This window comes from Sardina pilchardus, chromosome 1, assembly GCF_963854185.1.
Source record: "Sardina pilchardus chromosome 1, fSarPil1.1, whole genome shotgun sequence".
Lineage (NCBI taxonomy): Eukaryota > Metazoa > Chordata > Actinopteri > Clupeiformes > Clupeidae > Sardina > Sardina pilchardus.
Window position 1 is genome coordinate 8,814,154 of NC_084994.1, and position 22,603 is coordinate 8,836,756.

Here is a 22,603-nt window from a genome sequence, read left to right on the forward strand (position 1 = left end):
ATCTGCGCCGTTCTCCGCCCCCTAACGCAATTAGCGAAGGACAACAACTGAACGACACTTAAATCAGAAGCGCAGTTGAATGAAGTTAACTGATGACAACATTAAAAGGAATCCAGCGTTTAGCGATCATGATATAATACAATGCATAATGTCAACAAGCAGGAAGATAATGAAGAGCAGTAGTTCTACTCAAACTAGGCTTACTTGTGCACGTAGGCTATGGAAGATTGATCAAATCTAACAAGTAGGAAAGTTTAAGCGGATGGCGTGAAAGTGAAAGTAGATGTTCGAAAGGCCACCGACAGTTAAGGTTGCTTTTGATGTAGTACAAAGACGCAAAACTGGTGGTCTAGCGATTTTGTTGTCTTTGAATGATTCTCTTATCGATGCATTTAACAGCAAACCGCATTTAACACCTGCTTTTACAAGGCGAAAATATTTAGGCGCAAAATAGACGTGCGCTTTCACGGGCTGTTTTAGTAGGGGAATACATAATTAGGCGCATTTAACGCTTCTCCTCCAATCTTTTTACCCAAACCTCATACTATCATCTGACACTCCCATAAATCCATATGCATGAGACGGAAGAGCGCAATTTTCCATTCTCAGCTCCCGCGACAGGCAGTCTGCGCCTTCACCTCATTGCGGCTTGTTGGTACATACCTGGCCATCTTTTTATACGCACGTTGCGAAACAAATACGCCTGAAGTGGGCGCAAATGCGTTAGTACATCTGCCCCAATAAGTTTATCTATGCCTTGGATATGATTGGATCATTCATCAAGGCAATGAACCAAACATCCAGATCAAAACAAAAATGCTTTACTGAACACAAAATCAAACTTCGCCCATTGCCATCTCACCTCATTTCGTCAGGTCCGAATCTTCAAGATTGTGTAGCCCTGTAGGCATTTTTTGAGGAAAAGTTGTTACACCACATTTGTAGAAAGATCAATGTCTCTTGAATAAAGATCCACCAAGCAAGGATCCAACATTGAAATAAGGGTCCCAGTTTTCTGTAACTGTTATCAAAAGAATAGGTGCATTATTATACAGGCAAAACACTACAGGTGGACGGGGGTAGCCTAACATTTTTAAGTTATAATATCACCATAGAACTTTACCAGTTATTCACGACAGAGACAAACTTTTTTGAATTAGAAGTTTTCTGAAATGTAATGTTTACATTATGCAAACGAGGCATTAGTTATTTAAATATAGCTGCCAATTTGCATAATCAAAATTGAAATCCGCAGTCTCAAATAGACGAAGTGTATAGTGAAATAAACAGTGCTTTCTGTGCTTTCTGTTGGGTGTGTATTTTTTTGCACTGAAGGAATACAAGTTAAAGGTGGGGTATGAGATTCGCAAAACGGCTGGCAGATTTTGAAAATACACAACTTAGATAGATAGATAGATAGATAGATTATTGATCCCCAAGGGGAAATTCAAGAAAACATGTGCCCCGTGTGAGGCACATACAAATAGTCCTACCCTCTTTCTTCCAAACGCTGGCCCTAACTCCACCAATTTAAAGAACTGCTGGGTGCAAGACAGCCCGATGCAGCTGCAAGCCTAATTGCTTTTTGTTGCTGATTTTGTTGAAATTTCAGACTTCCAGCAGCCATTTCCACTTTAAAAAAATGGTCCCTTTCATTTTAATGTTGTTTATTCATTGTTTACATGTTTAACGATTCTGAGAATGCACAGTGTAGTTCTAATATTTAATGTTTAAACTGCAATAAATGCATTAGAACTTTTTTGGCAGCCATTTTGTTTTTATTGTTTATACCTAAACAGTGATGTTTACAAGTTGTTATCCTAAAAATCATATAGAAACAACACTTGAAGTACTTTTCCTCAAAAATGCCTACCGCATCTTATCCAGGGCTATTTATCTTGGGACTAAACTAATTTGGTAGTTTGGCCTTTTCAGTTTGGTCCAAAATTGCAGGTGAGAAATGTGCCTCGGTCTGGATCAAAATATCAAAATTTGGTTCAACCTAAAGAGGTAATCTCGGTCCGAACCAAACTGAACCATGGTTTGTGTTGTGTTGTGTTCAGACTTCCAGAAAGAAAGATAGATAGATAGATAGATACTTTATTGATCCCCAAGGGGAAATTCTAGACTCATTATATTGTTTCACTTTTATTGTGTGTTGATCATTGGTGGTCAGTTTAAACCACGTGTTGCAAAAGTGCGATTTTGTCCATGCTCATGTTTAAAGGCTATCAGTCTCTGATGTTATACCCTCTGCTCCTTAGCAGATTAACATGACTTCACGTATGCATTGTGTTGTCATGTAACATTGAGTGCCTCAATGTAAACACTGTTTCTTTGCATTGATGTGGTACTTTACAGTTGACGAATTCTGATGATATGCAAATTCCAAAAACTTTATTTTTAACACCTTCAGGCTGTTTTTTTTTTTTTTTTTTTAAGTAAATGTTACAATCAATGATCCAGGCAGCACATTTTTGTCTCCCCATTTTACAGTCTAATGGTGACTGAGTAGAATGGCTCCAGGTCAAAGGTCATCGATTAATCTACGTTTTTTTTTTTATCAGTTATTTTTTCTCAAATTAATTAATCTAAATGTATCAGATATTTTGACAGCCCTAGTTTATAGATATTTTAGAGATGTGCACGTTGATGTGTAATGTCCATTTTAAAATGGAAGTTTGTTGAGGTATCTTGACCATTTTTCATCTTTTAAAAAAGCAGATATAGACACTTTTTTCACATCTTGTTATGAAGAAGTGAGAAATTCCATCTTCACTACAGGATTGCAGTTGATAGTGTGCCATAAAATGGCACTTATGTTAATAATAACATTACAAACATTCTAAATGTGTGTGTGTGTGTGTGTGAGAGAGAGAGAGAGAGAAAAAGAGAGAGAGAGAGGGGGGGGACACGTTCCGTTCTGTTCAGTTCATCTTTATTTTCTATTTTGCTCAGGTGCAAGTATGTGCATCGGAAGTCTTGTGTGGGTCCTAGTCACGTGTGTGTGATTTGCCATTGTAATGATGATTGTGTTGTTGATTTATCAGGGCACCTTGTATCCCATTTAACCATTTCGGCAATATTTGATCTTTTTTTCATGTTCTTATGCAGACTAGCTGAATGCAAACTCTCAGAGAAGTCCTGTGGAATTGTGGCTACTGTTCTACAGTCACCAAACTCCCTGATAGAACTGGACCTGAGTCACAATGACCTGGGAGATTCTGGAGTTCAGTTTATCTCTGTCTAGTCCTAACTGCAATTACAACTACAACTACAACTACAATTATCGGTGCGGAACGTTTTCTGAGGCGATTGTCGGGAGAATTTTAACTCTTAACACACCACACACTAAAAGAGTATCTCATAAGATAATCTTAATCTTAAGAGCTCAAGATAATCGGCCGTTTTCTGTCTTTGGTCGAAAGGGGGAAAATCAGGGCAAATTCAGCCCGAATATCTTTATATGTGCCCCCCATAAGCACATGTATTCTCATTAGTCTCGTTTGACGCGAACTTTCACATTTGAAAGGGGCTCCGGGCCCATCCGATAATGATTTCACAGGCTTCTGTTGATGTCACAAGTAGAACAACAAGCAGACAAAGCTGACAGAATGGGTGATCTTGCTGCCCATGATGACTAGTCTCATTAAGGTGTAACTCGTTTTGCTGGGGAGCTATGCTGCGGCTGTTCAACAAACCAAGGTTGACAACCGACTTATGAAAATCAAATATATTTATTTAAGACAATACGTTAAAAGACACAGTCCGTAAGCAGAGAAGGCACCAGTTCACAGGTACTGGGCTATTCTGCGTGTGTGTGTGTGTGTGTGTGTGTGTGTGTGTGTGTGTGTGTGTGTGTGATTTGAAATGATGATTGTGTTGATTTATCGGACCACTTTGTATCCCTATTATCCATTTCTGCAACATTTTATATTTTTGTTGTTTGTTTTTCATGTTGTTATGCAGACTTGGTGAATGCAAACTCTCAGAGAAGTCCTGTGGAATTGTGGCTACTGTTCTACAGTCACCAAACTCCCTGATAGAGCTGGACCTGAGTCACAATGACCTGGGAGATTCTGGAGTACATCTCCTCTCTAAGGGTCTGTCTAGTCCTAACTGCAAACTGCAGACCTTAAGGTTGGTGTTAGTCAGACATGTCTTTGTAAAGGATTGTTATCATGATAAGAGAAGATAAGATAGGATGAGATAATCCTTTAATTGTCTCCCAAAGGAGAAATTTCCATTGTTACAATGTCCAGACAGTGAAGGAAAGGAAAAAATAAGACTTGCAGAAACCCCCTCTCCCCACAACAGTACATCTGTAAGACATGCAACATGCAACAGTAGGCCTACACATTCCTTGGGCATGCACCCCTCCACTATATGAAAATCAAATATATTTATTTAAGACAATATGTTAAAAGACACAGTCCGTAAGCAGAGAAGGCACCAGTTCACAGGTACTGGGCTATTCTGCGTGTGGTGTGTGTGTGTGTGTGTGTGTGTGTGTGTGTGTGTGTGTGTGTGTGTGTGTGTGTGTGTGTGTGTGTGTGTGTGTGTGTGTGTGTGTGTGTGTGTGTGTGTGATTTGAAATGATGATTGTGTTGATTTATCGGACCACTTTGTATCCCTATTATCCATTTCTGCAACATTTTATATTTTTGTTGTTTGTTTTTCATGTTGTTATGCAGACTTGGTGAATGCAAACTCTCAGAGAAGTCCTGTGGAATTGTGGCTACTGTTCTACAGTCACCAAACTCCCTGATAGAACTGGACCTGAGTCACAATGACCTGGGAGATTCTGGAGTACATCTCCTCTCTAAGGGTCTGTCTAGTCCTAACTGCAAACTGCAGACCTTAAGGTTGGTGTTAGTCAGACATGTCTTTGTAAAGGAGTGTTATCATGATAAGAGAAGATAAGATATGAGATAATCCTTTAATTGTCTCCCAAAGGAGAAATTTCCATTGTTACAATGTCCAGACAGTGAAGGAAAGGAAAAAATAAGACTTGCAGAAACCCCCTCTCCCCACAACAGTACATCTGTAAGACATGCAACATGCAACAGTACACATTCCTTGGGCATGCACCCCTCCACTATAGCCTACTTGTTGGAGCACATGTGGGGAAAGCACAACCACTATGTACAACCATTTATCACAATACCAGACAATCTCATCAGCCTGCACTAATGCTAAAATACATAATAAATAGATAAATAAATACATACAACAACAAGGATAACCTGTCCTAATGCAATGTATAAGCACTGTATAAAAAGGTAGTCAGTAGAACAGCTCTAGTAGTTCTAAAGTGCCTTGTGCTCTGTCGGGACGGTGCTAGCAGCCTGTCACTGAAACAGCTGCTCAGTGTTGTCAGAGTGACATGCATTGGGTGACGCTCATTGCCCAGCATAGATGTCAGCTTTGCTACCATCCTGCCTTCTCCCACTATCTCTATTGGGTCGAATGAAATTCCATTAGAGTGAACAGAGAAGCTCTCATTGCACATTGCACATTTGCAAAAAATACATTTATTCACGGAAATGGAAGTGTGCATCATGTTAATTTAGGCATTTGAACCCATAGGATGCAGTGCATGATAATATGGCCTATCATAGACTATGCTTCTGACAATGGCATTGTGTCCAGGGTTCCTTCGTTATGTTGGCAGGTTGCTGTGCAAGACAAGTCTTGGATTTGGTGTGACCGCCTCACAGGCGTTAATGTTGCTTTAAATGCTTCATAACTGAAGTAATGTAGAACTAATACGTGGGGAACTTTCTATGGACCTTATAATTCGTAGGCTATTTGCCGTGTGTTGTTGATCATGCCGTGCAAGCTGGTCAATTTTAAGCACTTGTTTCAACAGTGCGATTTTTATCCACGCTCATGTCATGTTTAAAGGCTATCAGTCTCTGATGTTAGGATACCCTCTCTGCTCCTTTGCAGATTAACATGACTTGACGTAGCCTATGCATGCATGTGTTGTCGAAAAATAAATGGTTTTGTGAGGTTACACACATGGAACATAGTTTTGTGGAGTGTTGTAAAATGTAACAAGAGAGCATGTACATTCACGTGACTGTGGTGGTCGGATGACGTCGCTGCTTAGCAACCAGGGCAGTTGAAAAACAGATAAGAAGGGAAGCTAGAACTAGGCTACACGGTTTTGACACTGGGGTGAAAAAGTTGCTAAAATGTTACAAGCTGTCATAACAGATCAGTGTAGTTGGATGATACAGCCACGGAGGTCGATAGTCACGTATTATTTTGGCAAGAGTCGGATGAGTCGACATTGTGGAGGTTAGTAGCCGTGACAGTTCTTTGAGTGAAGTTAACTTGAATGTTGAAGTCATTTGGTAGCTGAATCGGTATCTAACTGCTAGTGCTAAACTAGATCGGTAAGAGAGTATTTTGTAACACACACCCGTTAGTCTGGAATCAGTCTTGGGATCTGTTTGCAATTGATACGGAAGGACAGAGATAGGGAATGTTCGCCATAGTGAGATTAACGTTACAACTTGGTGGACGTTAATGGAAAAGCCTCCAGTGAAAACCGTTATCCTGGGAGCTCACCGCGCGCAGCCATCGTTCCCAACTCAACAGCGGTTCTCATGGCGACGGTCGCCTCGCGTCTTCCCTGACAACCAGTGACCACTCTCCGCTGCTGTGTCTGGTGTAGATTCTAAATGTTTGTTGTGTGTCACCTAAAGGTACGTACGGTAGGCTACAGGTTGTTTTTAAAAAAATTTAAGTGACCTAGTGTAAAAGGCAACACGGACTAGGCCTAGTTAGCACAGGGGGTTGTTCTTGAAAGACACTCATTTGAATGGAATAGGCTATCCCGATTGAAAAGCCTGTCGGTCTCCATGGACTGAACTAGTTGATGGACCATTTTCACACACAGCATACTTTATAGCAGTGTGAAACAGACTATTTATGAGATTATTGAATACTCTAAGTGATATTTTTCCTCAATTTACTCCATGTATTCATTTGTTATTCTATTTGTTCTAAGTGATGTTTATCCTATTGAAATTGCAGAATGTCAGAAAATGGGATTCCATCTAGGCTAGTGGTTCTGAATTGTAACTTATTTAATTGTTCAATTGTTCTTACATTTACGAATTTGATACTCCATTTTGAGATATTAAAATAATTGATTATTAATACAGTATATTTTATACACACCCTTGTTATCCTCCCAGTTACACATGTAACATGTTGGCATGTGACATTTTATCCTACAAGTTGTTACAACAGTCCAGTCATATTGCAAAACAAGCAGTCCAAAACAAACAACTCTACTTTTGAATAAACGAATGCATTTACTATTGTATAGTCAGAACACTTACTGTAAATGATCAAGTAGCTACAGTATGTGACCTGTTACTGTTACTGCAGAAGGACTGGTCCTCACTACAGGTAACAAATGAATCATGAATCAATCAATAATCAGCCAATCTAAATGCTGCATCAACTACACTGGTATAATGTTATGTGTTCACTAAATGTAGTCAATTTAATTCAAAGTAACTTTGCGTAATATGTTCTGTCATAATGCTGTCAAATGTTGCAGATTTGCTGACTGTAAACTCACAGATAAACCCTGTGAGATTGTTGCTTCAGTTCTACAATCACCAAACTCACTGCTACAGCTGGACTTGAGTGACAATGATCTGGGGGATTCTGGAGTTCAGCTTCTCTCTAAAGGACTGTCCAGTTTTAACTGCAAAATACACACATTAAGGTGGGTATACATTTTATTATAATCTTAGATTTCTGGTCAGCACTGAACATGCTTAAGCATATTGCATTGTCTGTAGTCCAACTCTTGAGCTGATTGTGAGTTTCTAAATCTCTTTGTGGATTAAGCAATATGGCACCAGTGAGAGTGGCGTCGGTAGCAGATATTAGCATGGCTGTGATTTGCAATTAGGCACGAGGCCAGAGGCCAAGCACAGTGTGTTTTACAGGGTGCCTGAACATGTATTTAGAGCATTGTAGTTTATTGATATTTTAATTATGTGTTACTAGTTTTCACACACACACACACACACACACACACACACACACACACACACACACACACACACGCAAAATGTATTATATTACTGTTAATACTGTAATAATGACCCCCCTCTCTCTCTCTTTCTCTCTCTCTCTCTCTCTCTCTCTCTCTCTCTCTCAGGCTCTCTGATTGTCTCATCTCAGAGAAGGGTTGTGGTTTTCTGGCGTCTGCTTTGACTTCAAACCCCTCCCATCGAAAAGAGCTGGATCTGAGCTACAATCATCCTGGAGAATCAGGACTGAAGCTGTTATCTGCTAGACTGGAGGATCCTGTCTGTAAACTGGAGAGACTTAAGTATGTTCAGAAAGAAACTCAGTGTTGTACATTTAGAAATTGTCTCCATTGTGGAGACCTTAGTTATTTATTCATACCGAGTGAAGTGGCCTATTTTCCAATGTGTATTGTGATAGCTGCTTTACACTGAAATGTATTGCCTTTCATTTTTACCTTTTGATGCAACATCCAGTAATTCAAATATGGATGCAGAGGTGTGGTCAAATTCACAAACAAGGCGGAATGTTAATGAACCTTTGCAAATAGTTTTCTGTTTGTTTGTAACTGTTTAGAGAAACTTATTTGAAACTAATTTGCCACAAACATTCATCACTGTTTGCCGAATTTGATCACCTCTCAGATTCCAGGCTGTGAGATTAACAGAAAGACAGGGAGGTGAGCAGAAAAGCAGAGAGCTATTTTCTGGGTGCTAATAATTCTGTATATCGGGACACTTATGAAATACTAATCTAAGTACAGGACAGACAGTGTAGGGGCTTTTAACTTCATGATTGTGCCCTTCTGAGAATTAAATGATCCTTGTGGCATCACCTTGGGACAAGTGGATGTCCTTGTATGCGATAAAGACAGCTGGAAAAAGAGTTACTTCAGTGCTTTGTATCATGGGTGGGCAAACTACGGCCCACTATGCCATGGTTTCTAAAGTGAGCTGTGACGCATACTCAGGGTGCTGCGGAATAGTGCAAGGCTTAATCATTTATTCACATATTCTTTTATTAGCCATAATATCATTTTCAAAATACAGTTGTGATAGAGGTACAGACGTTTTTTGCACTTCAGTTGAAGGCCTCTTCTTGATATTTCTGTACATATTCTGGTCACTAACTGTTCAAAAGTTCTATTAACTGAGTTGAACTAAAGAGAGTGGTTCATTAAATAAAACAAAAACCTCAACTTCTCTTAGTAATGCTATGATGATGAAAGTAGTTATGGCCAATCCGACATATTACAAACTGCTTTTCACTTTTCTTAGAGAATGTTTACAATGTCTATGTCAAAACAGCATGTTACTCATGATACTCATGACTTTGCAGCTTGAACGTTATGCTACTCCATTTAATTGGGAACGTGTGGCAGGTTCCAACTGGCTTTATATTTTATATTCTTTTTACAAGAACATTTTAAAAGTAAATCATGAAGGCAACAGAGTTATAGTTATAGTTCCCACTACTAACCATTTATAAACTGTGACACAGACATAGGCACAGCACTAGCCATAGGATATATTTGAGATGGCAAAGATCACTGAGAACTAATCGTGTACAGTGCTCTTAAAGTGACAGTGCACCATTACATTAGTTAGACAGCATCAAATCAGCAGTATTTCACAAACTGACATCTGTGAAATGGTACATTTTGCTTTTCTTACAGAACTGACCATTCTTCTGTGAGCAGAGCACGACCACGTTTGCAGAGATGTACGTTTTTAATTGTTTTTTTCAGTATTTTTGATCATTTACATACACGTGCTTTAGTGTGGTATGCTTGAATGTGTGTGTGTGTGTGTGTGTGTGTGTGTGTAGGGTGTGTGTGTGTGTTGGTAGGGTGAGAGGGAGTGTGTGTGTTTGCTTGTGTTGACATGTTGTGTGTGTTTGTGTGTGTATGTGTGTGTGTATGTTGGTAGGGTGAGTAGGAGTGTGTGTGTTTGCTTGTGTTGACGACATGGTGTGTGTCTGTGTGTGTTGGTAGGGTGAGAAGGAGTGTGTGTGTTTGCTTGTGGTGACGAAATGGTGTATGTGTGCGTGTGTATATGTGTTGGTAGGGTGAGTAGAAGTGTGTGTTGGTAGGGTGAGTAGGCCGCAGGCTGTGTGCGTGTTTGTGTGCGTGTATGTGTATGCGTGTGCGTGAGTGTGTGTGTGTGTGTGTGTGTGTGTGTGTGTGTGTGTGTGTGTGTGTGTGTGTGTGTGTGTGTGTGTGTTGGTTGAGTGAGTAGGCATGTGTGTATTGGTAGGATGAGTGGGAGTGTGTTTTGTGTTGAAATGGTGTGTGTGTGCGTGTGTGTGTGTGTTGTGTGTGTTGTGTGTGTTGTGTGTGTCTGTGTGTGTCTGTGTGTGTGTGTGTGTGTGTGTGTGTGTGTGTGTGTGTGTGTGTGTTGGTAGGGTAAGAAGAAGTGTGTGTGTGTGTGTGTATGTTAGTGTGTGTGTGTGTGTGTGTGTGTTTGTGTGTGTTTGTGTGTGGGCATTGGAAGGGTGAGTAGGAGTGTGTTTGTGTTGGTGTGTGTTGGTAAGGTGAGTAGGTGTGTGTGTGTGTTGGTAGGGTGAGCAGAAGTATATGTGTGGTGGGGGGGTGAGTAGGAGTGTGTGTGTGTGTGTTGGTTGAGTGAGTGGGAGTGTGTGTGTTGGTAGGATGAGTGGGAGTGTGTTTTGTGTTGAAATGGTGTGTGTGTTGGTAGAGTGAGTAGGAGTTTGTTTGTGTGTATATGTGTTGGTAGAGTGAGTAGAGGTGTGTGTGTGTGTGTGTGTGTGTGTGTGTGTGTGTTGGAAGGGTGAGCAGAAGTGTGTGTGGGGGGGGTGAGTAGGGGTGTGTGTGTGTTGGTTGAGTGAGTAGGACTGTGTGTGTTGGTAAGATGAGTGGGAGTGTGTTTTATGTTAAAATGGTGTGTGTGTGTGTGTGTGCGTGTGTGTGTGTATGTCTGTGTGTGTGTATTCTCATGTGTGTGGTGTGTGTGTGTGTGTGTGTGTGTTGGTAGGGTGAGTAGGCTGTCTGTGTGTGTGTGTGTGTGTGTGTGTGTGTGTGTGTGTGTGTGTGTTGGTAGGGTGAGTAGGCTGTCTGTGTGTGTGTGTGTGTGTGTGTTGGTAGGATGAGTAGAAGTGTTTGTTTGTGTGTGTGTGATGGTAGGGTGAGTAGAAGTGTGTGTGTGTGTGTGTGTGTTGGTAGGGTGAGTGGGAGGGTGTTGACATGGTGTGTGTGTGTGTGTGTGTGTGTGTGTGTGTGTGTGTGTGTGTGTGTGTGTGTGTGTGTGTGTGTGTGTGTGTGTGTGCTGTTAGGTTGAGTAGGTGTGTGTTCTCATGTTCTCTCCTCTTGTCTGCAGATGCCTGTGACGAGTGTGTGTAGCTGTGTGTGCGTGTGTGTGTGTGTGTGTTTTGATGTGGTGTATATGTGTGTGTGTGTGTGTGTGTGTGTGTGTGTGTGTGTGTTCTCATGTTCTCTCCTCTTGTCTGCAGATGCCTGTGATCTCACACTGGACCCAAACACAGCACACAGAAATCTCTCTCTCTCTGAGGGGAACAGAAAGGTGACACATGTGAATAAGGAGCAGCCGTATCCTGAACACCCAGAGAGATTTGACAGGTGTGCTCAGGTGTTGTGTAAAGAGGGTCTGACTGGACGCTGCTACTGGGAGGCTGAGTGGAGTGGAGAATATGGAGCTGAGATATCTGTGGTCTATAAAAGCACCAAGAGGAAAGGGAACAGTGATGACATCATAATGGGACAGAATGCCAAGTCCTGGAGTCTGTTCTGCTCTCCTCTCAGTTACTCTGTCAGGCACAATAATGAACACACTGCCATACCTGCCCCCTCCTCCGGCTCCAGAAGAGTAGGAGTGTACCTGGACTGGCCGGCCAGCACTCTGTCCTTCTACAGCGTCTCCTCTGATACACTCACCCACCTGCACACGTTCCACTCCACATTCACTGAGCCCCTCTGTCCAGGATTTCTGGTTTGGTCTAACTCCTCAGTGTCCCTGTGCCAGATCACATGAGCTCCTCCTCCAGCAGGTACATCCACCTGTCACCCTTTCTCTCAATCCTTAGTCTCTACTCCCCCTCCACTCTCTTCCCCTCTCTCTCTATCCTTCTCTCCTCTTCCTAAAATGATTGTGTGAGTTACAAAAATACATCCACCTATCACTCTTTCTCTTCATACTCAGTGTCTACTCCCACTCTCTTCTCTTTTCCATCTCCTCTTCCTCTCTCTACTCCCTCTTTTCTCCCTCTCTCCTCTTCTTCTCTCTTTCTGATCCTTCATTCTTTTCTCTGTTTCCTATCCCCCGTCCTACTCCTCCTCCCTTTTCCCTCTTCTGCTGTCTTTGTGTGTGTGTGTGTGTGTGTGTGTGTGTGTGTGTGTGTGTGTGTGTGTGTGGTTTGTATGAAACTGCCAAAATTCGAAACACAAATTCATCAACACAAGACACTGCGCAACATTCCGCAGTAACCAGGTAACCGTAGCAACATCCATTGTGATGTAAGCACCTGGTGCTTGATCTGTGGCCCTGGCAGTTGAGCATGCTGCAGGAACACCAGAGTCACACACTCCTGTTCATACACACGTGTAATGCTGAGATGCTGTTGAGATATTGCTATCTATATTCAATGTATAGACTACTGTTTTGGTGATACTGAACAAATTATGATATTGCTTTCTTCATATTTTGCGCTTTTCCTAAAATGAATGTGGGAATTATAAAAAATGTTTCAGCAACAACAACATAATGTATTCTGTTCTCCCTAAAATTGAGTTATTTGCTGAATCTCTTTGAAAATGATTTCTATATGTGTTGACACAGAACTATAAAACATGCCTGTTTTCCCAACTTCAAATATGTAAGTAAAATGTGTTTTTGACTTTAAAATCTCTGAATAAAGATTCCGAAAGGACCTGTAATGAACTTTGACGATGTTGTCATTTTTTTTCCTTCTTTGTTTGCTATGCAATAACAAAATAGAGTATGATTTCTTTCTTCCTTGAAACTTTTTTTTTTCTGTAGTTGATCATGGCATGCATTAACGACCAAGTTCATCTCATGCAACACTGCACCAGATGAGTGCATTGCAGTAGTATAGTATCTAAGATCACATTTCCATACTGTAGCCTGCAGGTAGATGAGTGAGGGCAGATGTGAGTTTGTCTCCAGAGAGACTCTTCAGGCATTCAGGTGTTTGAATGAAATGTGTTTATTTCAGGTTTAGGTGGAAATCTCATTTAATAAAATTAAATAAATAAAAGACCCAATACAAAACATTGCTGAAACACGAGTTATGTGGATGAACTTAGATAATAACTGTAACAATACATATAGGACATATACAACATAATTCTAACACAACTTTTAATGACTTTTAATGTGGACCCTCCTTTGCCCAGCTTACCTACTTATTTGAACTATTGTTTAGACTATTCTGTCCTTGGTGACTGTTGATCAGTGGAGTTAACATTACTGTAATGCCAACACTCATTCCTGGTCTTATACTGCCATCTAGTGGGTGAAAATGGAATAGCATGAATAATACTGAAAATAGTACCAACATGGATGATTATGGACATACCACACTCACACAACTGATTTGTTATAGCAAAACAAGTGAAAGTGAAATTAAATTGAAATTATAAGAAGTAAAATAAGCATCTATCTGGCTAAATTGGAGGACACAGTATTACTAGGTTACCAATTGCCACCCGGCTACTAAGTACAATTGTATCAAAATGTATTTGTATTGTATTGAATTTAAGAAGTCAGTGTTTGCATAATATATGATGAAAAAGCTCCATGAAGTAAACAACTGTTTGCTTATTACTATTATGGTTGTGTGTGAATTGTCAATTGTATCTTGCAAGTGATGTAGCATATGCCAGCCAATCACCCCTTTCTCTCTCTGTCTGTTTAGTGAAAGAATGTCACTGGAAAAAGCGAAGAACTGTCAGGATCAAGAGGCAGAGGTTCATTTGTTACATTACTGTCCAAAACAACCATCAACTCTGTCATTGGTGAAATCCGGATCTTAATAAAAAAAAAACATCTCTGCTGAGATTCAGAGAGCAGGAATATTATACTGCCATCTAGTGGTGGGTAAATGCAACAACATGAATAATACATATGGGCCAAGATCCAGAGAGCAGGAATGTTATACTGCCATCTAGTGGTAGGTAAATGCAACAACATGAATAATTACATCTCTGCTGAGATCCAGAGAGCAGGGCTATTATACTGCCATCTAGTGGGGGCGGGGGGAATGCAACAACATGAATAATACATCAGGGCCGAGATCCAGAGAGCAGGAATGTTATACTGCCATCTAGTGGTGGGTAAATGCAACAACATGAATAATACATCTCTGCCGAGATCCAGAGAGCAGGACTGTTATACTGCCATCTAGTGGTGGGTAAATGCAACAACATGAATTAACACATCTCGGCTGAGATCCAGAGAGCAGGAATGTTATACTGGCATCTAGTGGGGGGGAAATGCAACAACATGAATAATACATCTCTGCTGAGATCCAGAGAGCAGGAATGTTATACTGCCATCTAGTGGTGGGTAAATGCAACAACATGAATAACACATCTCGGTCAGATCAGGGCGTAGCAGGGCCAGATCAGTGGTCAGTGATGTGAAGAGAGGTCACTGATGTGGTCCATGAGAGGCATGTGGCAGTGGCCCGGGGCAGTGCATCCACTGGACAGTCCTTTGTGAAGCTGCTTCCAGAGCTCCTTGAGCATCTGCAACTGGACATGAGCCCGTGCATTGGAAACTCCACAGATGGGGCTTCACACATGCAGGGCCAGTACAGAGGCTTCTCTGCGTTATTTCAATCTGCTGCTTGTGTTAATGGTAATTTTAACTATGACAAATAGTTTGTTAGTACATGCTCGTCTTTTTCGAAGTGCAGAGCCTTGCAAACATTTTCAGAGTGCCAGACTGAATTTACAAACACCCGAAAAAACAAAACAATAAAAGAGTTGTTGCAGTCTGTAGGTGACTAGGCTACTAGGGATTTCTGTTGGAATTTCCGAAAGCTCGCAAAATATTTTTTCTCTAGCTTACATTTCAGTCAAAACTATGGGCTGGGCCACTCAGAGGTTGCTTCTGGGCCGCCTATTGAATGAGTAGAACTCTAAGCTACAATCACACCGCAGCAATGCTACAGCGGACTGTACTGCCACCTTGTGGCTGTAAGTTGTAATACAGTTGTAATACATTTCACGCAGAGCGTGAATCAGGCAACGTGCGTCACCGTCGGCAGCATTTTTTAGGTCATATTAGCTTGAGCTGTCATAGGATTCTGGAGGTAGAATATTAAATAGCCTGTTTAGGAAAAAACCCGAATTCCCTCTAAAGCCTGTTATCGTGCTTGCAAAAATCGAGCGCTCCCTATTTTGTTTAAGCAATCACGTTAGGGGGGAGGAGTCGCTACCTGTCAGTCACAGCTTGTGCACACGCTGCTATCCAGCCGCTGCTGCTCTGCTGCTCACGTGCACAACCTCGTCTCCAGAGGGGGAGGGGCTTGGGGGGCAGTTTGGATCTTGGTAGAGGTTGGCGGAGGGACCTGAAAGTTGTATCAGTTTGAATTTTCCGACTTTAGACTCGGAATTTTCAAAGGCTTGCCGATGGCAGCTTTAGTAACCCAAATGATGTTGGAATTTCGACAGAGGCAGATCTGCATGAACAGGTGACAGATGGATGGATGAAAAAAGAGATAAAAAAGAGAAGGAAGAGAAAGGGAGGAGTGGGAGGTGAGGGAGAGAGAAGGAGGAGTGGAAGAGGGGAAAGGAAGTACACAGAGACAGAGGAGGAGGAGAGGGGAGAGGAGACAGAGAGAGGATGAAGGGACTAAAGAGGAGAGGAAGAGGAGAGAGGGCAGGAAAGAGGGAGTAGAGTGAGAAGGAAGAGGAGGGGAGGGGAATGAGAGAAAGAGGGAGAGAAAAGAGGAAAAGATGAAAGAGGGAGTAGAGAAATTGATTGAGAGAAAGAGTGACAGGACGTACCTGTTGGAGGAGCTCATGTGATCTGGCACAGGGACACTGAAAAACCGGTCCAAAACCCTGGACAGAGGGGCTCAGTGAATGTGGAGTGGAACGTGTGCAGGTGGGTGAGTGTGTCAGAGGAGACGCTGTAGAAGGACAGAGTGCCAGCCGGCCAGTCCAGGTGCACTCCTACTCTTCTGGAGCGGGAGGAGGGGGCAGGTATGTCAATGCGTTTCTTATTGTGCCAGACAGAGTAACTGTCAGGAGACTCAGGAGAGCAGTTCAGACTCCAGGGGCCGGTTGCACCAACTGGTCTTTACTAAGTCTGGTCCTAACTGCTAAGTTGGTCTTTGTTAGGACCAGTCTTTAGAATTCAACTAAAGTCGGTTGCACCAGCAGAACTTACGCCTGGTCTTAACTACACCGATGCGCGTCCATGTGAATGCCTACGGAACAATGACAACTTGCCTGTTTTAAAGATTCTCTGTCAATCACGTCCCCCGTTCGGAGGAAACAGCGGTTAAAGTGAATGACATGTAGCCTAATGCGTGGAAGTGGCACCTATTTAAATAGCTAAATAAATAACTTAACAATTACTGTAGCCTAGTTCCTTCTCATTATGTCTTGATATAGAATAAGCAAAGGAGACGCATTATAGCATTATCTTTTCAGAGATTAAGGCTACCAATAGGCTGTGGCAGAACAACACTAACTGGTAGAAGCGTTATCTGCACTGTAAAATGCAGGTAGGCTAAAAAGTTTGCATGTTATGTAAAGAGCTAGACCCATTGGAATACGGAATAACGTCAGCCAACCAGCCACGTTGTGCTAGGAATGCCGTAACAGGCAATTATCTAACAAATGTAACGTTAGCTTACACGGTTTATTTTTATGCACTAAACGTAATTGTAGGGCGGGCTAATATGCATCTTTGAAATGTTTCCAAGTGTATGGTTATGCTATTAGGAATGTACAAAGCTGTTAATAAAGGTTTTTAATTCGTGAATGATACCGAAAGCCCCTGAATGATTGCCAGGCTGGCGTAGTGCAGTGTCAACCTAAAACGAGTGCTAGCTGGCCAACAAGCGAGCATGGGATTAATAACAATGTAGTTTGCGCTTTAGAAACGACTGTGAGAAGTGCTAAAATGTTGGTCTTAAGAACTTACGCCTACTACTGAGTAGGCGTAAGATTTACGCCCGGTCTTAGCGAAAAGAAGGCCTAAGCCTTGATGGTGCAACTGGCGTATCTATCAGGTTGGACTTAGAACGCTGAGTTAGGACCGGCGTAGCTTAAGACCGGGCGTAAACATGTTGGTGCAACCGGCCCCAGGACTTGGCATTCCATCCCATTATGACGTCATCACCCAAGCCTTTCCTCTTGATGCTTTTATTCTTAAATATCAGCTGATGTCACAAACGCATTCTAACCTGACGTCAATCACCTGTCAAACTTCTATGCCGCCATATTGAGTACTTGATTCGGCGATACGTTCAGGGCTCCTAAATTAACACCCGCCAACCCGCCAAATGCGGGTAAAAATTCATTTTGGCGGGTATAAAAAAAACCTCACTATAGCTACTTTGGCTGGTGGTGAGTGATAGAAGAAAATTGTGTCCTAATTAGAACGGTATAGACGGTGCCGCCGGCACCCCACCGAGGGCCGCAACAAACTTTCAGTTTTGCACCTTTGGGCCGCGGGACTGCCATCAGGTGTCCAAACTACTTCCCGAGATACACTTCAATGCGGGCCGCCGAGCATGCGTTAGTTTATCATAGATCCGGCTCGCCACGCACTAGGACTAGGTTATCATTGGCTATTTGCTATTTGCTATTTTTTCCCAGCAACGATGTTGTGGTTAACATAAAGTAATGATTTACACTCTTCTTAGAGAACGTTAATTTACAATATCAATATCAAAACAGCATGTCACACACTGTAGATGATAGGCTACTCTTTGAAATCTCCGCAGCAAATCTAATTTGCCTTATGTTAGGCTAATAATAACGTTACTCATAACGTAATTGGGAACGTGTTTGAGTGCGCATGAAAGGGAGAGAGAGCACCAGCTGGCTTGCATTGTTGATAACTGATATATCTCCTTTTTAAAAGAAACGTAAAAGAAAAACGCAAAGACAACAGTAGCTCCACTAAACTGTGAGAGTGAGGGCAGGCATAGCAGCCAGAGTGGAGCCAGTAAGAGTCTTAAAGTGACAGTGCATCATTTATAAATGAATTAAACAGCATCATATTCACCGTATTTCTTAACACATGTATTTTCTACAACAACATGACTTTCTCATTATTATCACTTAAATAATTCTATATGTTAATAGGTCAATATTTAATGGGTGTGGAGAACGAAAAAAAAAAAAGTATGTGGCGGTGGTTGGGACTCTTTGGGTCTTGTTAATGCTCGACTCAAGATACCGTCATTTACTAAGGGGAAACAGCAGCTTCACCCAGCTGAAGTTGAGTCATCACGGGGACTGACAGCAGTGCACATCCATGTGGAGAGAGTTATAGGCCTAGTTCGTAATAAATACACCATTTTGCAAGGAATTATACCAATAACACTGTGCTACTCAACCCCAGATGGACTCACACCTCTGGACAAGATGGTAAAAGTGTGCTGTGCCCTCTGTAACCTTTGCCGTCCTGTTGTTCCACCAGATTGAATAAACCTACTTATGAATAATTGTATCGATTGTGTTTGTAACATTAATAATACACACAGGAAACTGTTTATGGCTGATACAGTACAAATAATTGATTTATTTAAATGTCAAACTTCTTAAAAACAGAACAATAAGACCAGTAACAGTGTCACTGTCACAGTTTATTCATTAATTTAGCAGGATATGGGATTGTATGTAATAGTATACTTTCCAGACATATATAGTATTTACAATTTGCCAGGACACTAGACAGGGCACTGAAATCTGATTTACACACTCCACAAACCAGTTAAAAGGCAATAGGAGGAACTTCCCATCAAAATAATTAAATACAAATCAAAGACCGCAAAATAACAAATAGTTTGAATCATATGCAAAAACCTTGATACAGTGTAACAGTATACCATATCTATGTGTGTTCGTGTGTCTGCTGTCAAGACTACAGGAAATTAACTAATACAACCTAAAGCATAAAGCCTTATTCTTCAGGAGTAACCGTCTACCGTATTTTGTGTGTGTGTGTGTGTGTGTGTGTGTGTGTGTGTGTGTATGTATGTAAAATGGATGCCAGCGGCTTAGCTGTGTGTGTGGCACGTTGGTAAACCTCACTCCCCGACACCTCAAGTGTGCTGCTGGCATGAAAGCAAGCAGCCTAGACTTTAAGCTCGATTGTTAGCATGCTTGACTCCCGATCCGAGGTGCTGCTGTTCGCGGGTTCAAGTCCGAGTGTGTGCAGGGCTGAACCGCGCTGGTTTGACACAACGCAGGTTACACTGGTGCCATGAGCTGGATCGGAAGTGAGGTTTAGAGGGGCGAGTGTAACAGATGCCAGCTGGCTTAGCTGTGCGTGTGGCACGTTGGTAAACCTCACTCCCCAACGCCTCAAGTGTGCTGCTGGCATGAAAGCAAGCAGCCTAGACCTTAAGCTCGATTGTTAGCATGCTTGACTCCCGATCCGAGGTGCTGCTGTTCGCGGGTTCGAGTCCGAGCGTGTGCAAGGCTGAACTGCGTTGGTTCAACACAACGTAAGTTGCATCGGTGCTGTGACCTGGATCGGGATTGAGGATTAGAGGGCGAGTGTAACGGATGCCAGGTAGCTTAGCTGTGTGTGGCACGTTGGTAAACCTCACTCCCCAACACCTCAGGAGTGCTTGCTTTCATGCCAGCAGCACTCTTGAGGTGTTGGGGAGTGAGGTTTACCAAAGTGCCACACGCACAGCTAAGCCAGCTGGCATCTGTTACACTCGCCCCTCTAAACCTCACTTCCGATCCAGCTCATGGCACCAGTATAACCTGCGTTGTGTCAAACCAGCGCGGTTCAGCCCTGCACACACTCGGACTTGAACCTGCAAACAGCAGCACCTCAGATAGGGAGTCAAGCATGCTAACAATCGAGCAAAAAGCCCAGGTTACTAGCTTTCATGCCAGCAGCACTCTTGAGGCGTTAGGGAGTGAGGTTTACCAACGTGCCACACACACAGCTAAGCTACCTGGCATCTGTTACACTCGCCCCTCTAAACCTCACTTCTGATCCAGCTCATGGCACCAGTGTAACCTGCGTTGTGTCAAACAGCGCGGTTCAGCACACACTCGGACTTGAACCTGCAAACAGCAGCACCTCAGATAGGGAGTCAAGCGTGCTAACAATCGAGCTTAAAGTCCAAGCTGCTAGCTGTCATGCCAGCAGCACTCTTGAGGTGTCGGGGAGTGAGGTTTACCAACGTGCCACACACACAGCTAAGCCAGCTGGCATCCATTACATGTGTATGTGTGTAGTCAATCTGAACAAACACTGTGTTTCATTTTCATTAATTTTCCTGCACTCATAACATTTCCAGACCTTTGGAACTCTTGTCAACTGCAAGCAAGACCTGTGAAAGTGCCCTCTTTTGCACTGTTTAGATGCACAGAATACGACATTCTCTGGATCTCCAGCTGGTTCACCACAGTAGCACTCTGAATGGGGCTGTTGCTCTGAGGTTGGGGAAACCACTGGACGTGGTACAGTGTAATATTTCCCAAGCAGTTCTGGCAAAATCCTAGTTTTTATAAATTTTTCTACTCTGTTGTATGCGTCATTGAAAAACTGTTCGTCAAATTGAATGCGCTGAATAAATATTTCAGTGGGACTCCACACTACAAAATCGGCGTAATGGACTTCGGCAATGTGCATTTGCATTTGGACTTGTGCCATGTATTTGTGATTAGCCTTAAGGGCTATTATTCCATTGTCCATTGCCATAACAGAACGATCTTTAAGACTAAAAGGGCATTTTATTTCAAGCACACCTCTACCGTGGCAAGCACAGGTCACAATTCCATCCGGCGATGCACCGATCCATGGCAGTGATGTGCTGATGATCAGGCCTGTTGTCTCTACTTGAAAATCGGTGTGGTGATGATCTTGCAATGCTGTGAACTGTGTTCTTGCTGTTGGCTCACTCACATTTCCCCATCTAGAAAAATAGAGAAAGAAGTGTTGTTTAGACAGATTCCGCATACTTCATCAGCAAACTACAGTATACCAATGCAAATCCAGACGAATGTACCCCCCCCCCCCCCCCCCACCCCTCCGCAAATGTAGACACTGCAGAGACATAGCCTACTACAGAGTTTACAAATTGATATCCTTGTTGATATCCTTGTTCCCATGTTTCCATATCATTATGACATTATTCAAAATCATTTATTTATTCATGAATTAATTGCAAAAAGAGTTCATTTTTAACAACTCTCCGCATAGCCCTCTTCGTCTCTCGTACACTAGAAGCAGCTCGCGTATCACCGGTGGTACGCACAACGTTAACACAGTTAGGGAATCCCTGTACTTGATGAATGTTGAAGAAGCCAACAGATTCATTAAAACCATCATGGCCACTGACTGTTCGTTTGAAAGATATATCTGTTAGGTTATGCAACAAATTACGTCAGACCTACATGTTAAGTGCTATTTCATTTTCAACAAAACGTCTAAAACAGTGACTTCCAACACAGTAGGAAAGAAAGTCAGATAGGAGTCACACGCAAAAGGACGAAGGAGTGAGAAAAAGACATGTCTGTTATTTCCTCCCCAAAACATGAAAATACAACGCTTTACATTTTAAGCACAAGAACATTTCTTCGTTATGTTTTTTTGGGGGGTGGGTTGTTGTTGCAGCAAAGTGTGCATTCGTGCTGTAGTTCGTTGCTAGAAGTTAGTCTAGTCTTCAGTGGTTAGGCTAACAGCTAGCTACAAAGTTGGCATTAAAAGAACACTTACCTTTCCTTTCACGAGGAACATCTTCTTCTTGTTAAGGTGCCAGATTTTCGGGTCAAGGACCCAGCCTGCGACAAAGTACCGATATGCCTCGGTACTCTTGTATGCTTTGAGGCTTTCACCAGTGTACGGCGACGGATTATGAATTAGGTATACATATCGTTAAATGACAGTGGTAGCAGCTAGCTCGGTAGCAGCGGACAGAGGCTGGAAGACCGCCTCAGGTAATGAGTAGGGATCACAGCCTAACGATGCTATTTTTTCAAAGTAACGTTTCTTCTCATGGCAGTCGAGGTGGGGAAATGTTGTCCTTCGTAGCCATTTACTCAACCAGTGTGAACGCCAATATAAAAAAAACACTACACTAAGATACCTATCAGCAAATTGGGTGATTCTATAATTTAGGGTACACTGCATGTCCACTGATGTTAAATATACTTATACAATCAAATTTCTTCAAACAAATAACATTTTGTTTGTATACTTGCTTCATGAAATAACATCACATAGATAATATGTGAAATATATTCTTAATTTTTCTTAAAATGTGTCATTATAGCCCTAAATGTACAGTTTTGTCCATGTCCGATTTCAATGTGAGAAAGTTGAGGGTCCAA

The 22,603-nt window shown here is 42.1% G+C and overlaps 1 protein-coding gene and 1 long non-coding RNA gene across 2 annotated transcripts in view; one reads left to right on the top strand and one right to left on the bottom strand.

Annotated features, from left to right (window-relative positions):
• Positions 1-12,977, top strand: part of LOC134082695 (NACHT, LRR and PYD domains-containing protein 3-like) — an 83,735-nt gene extending 70,758 nt beyond the window's left edge. The window contains exons 6-11 of the mRNA XM_062538639.1: positions 3,970-4,140; positions 4,695-4,865; positions 7,583-7,753; positions 8,195-8,368; positions 9,740-9,786; positions 11,533-12,977. Of these exons, the coding sequence (XP_062394623.1) occupies positions 3,970-4,140; positions 4,695-4,865; positions 7,583-7,753; positions 8,195-8,368; positions 9,740-9,786; positions 11,533-12,071 (1,273 nt within the window). The 3' untranslated portion in view covers positions 12,072-12,977. The remainder of the gene's footprint in view (positions 1-3,969; positions 4,141-4,694; positions 4,866-7,582; positions 7,754-8,194; positions 8,369-9,739; positions 9,787-11,532) is intronic.
• An 8,007-nt stretch (positions 12,978-20,984) lies between these two features.
• Positions 20,985-22,367, bottom strand: LOC134098382 (uncharacterized). The gene is made up of 2 exons (XR_009941032.1): positions 21,990-22,367; positions 20,985-21,186 (listed from the first exon to the last, which is right to left on the bottom strand). It is a non-coding gene; the product is annotated as an uncharacterized LOC134098382 (long non-coding RNA).
• Positions 22,368-22,603: the final 236 nt, after the last annotated feature.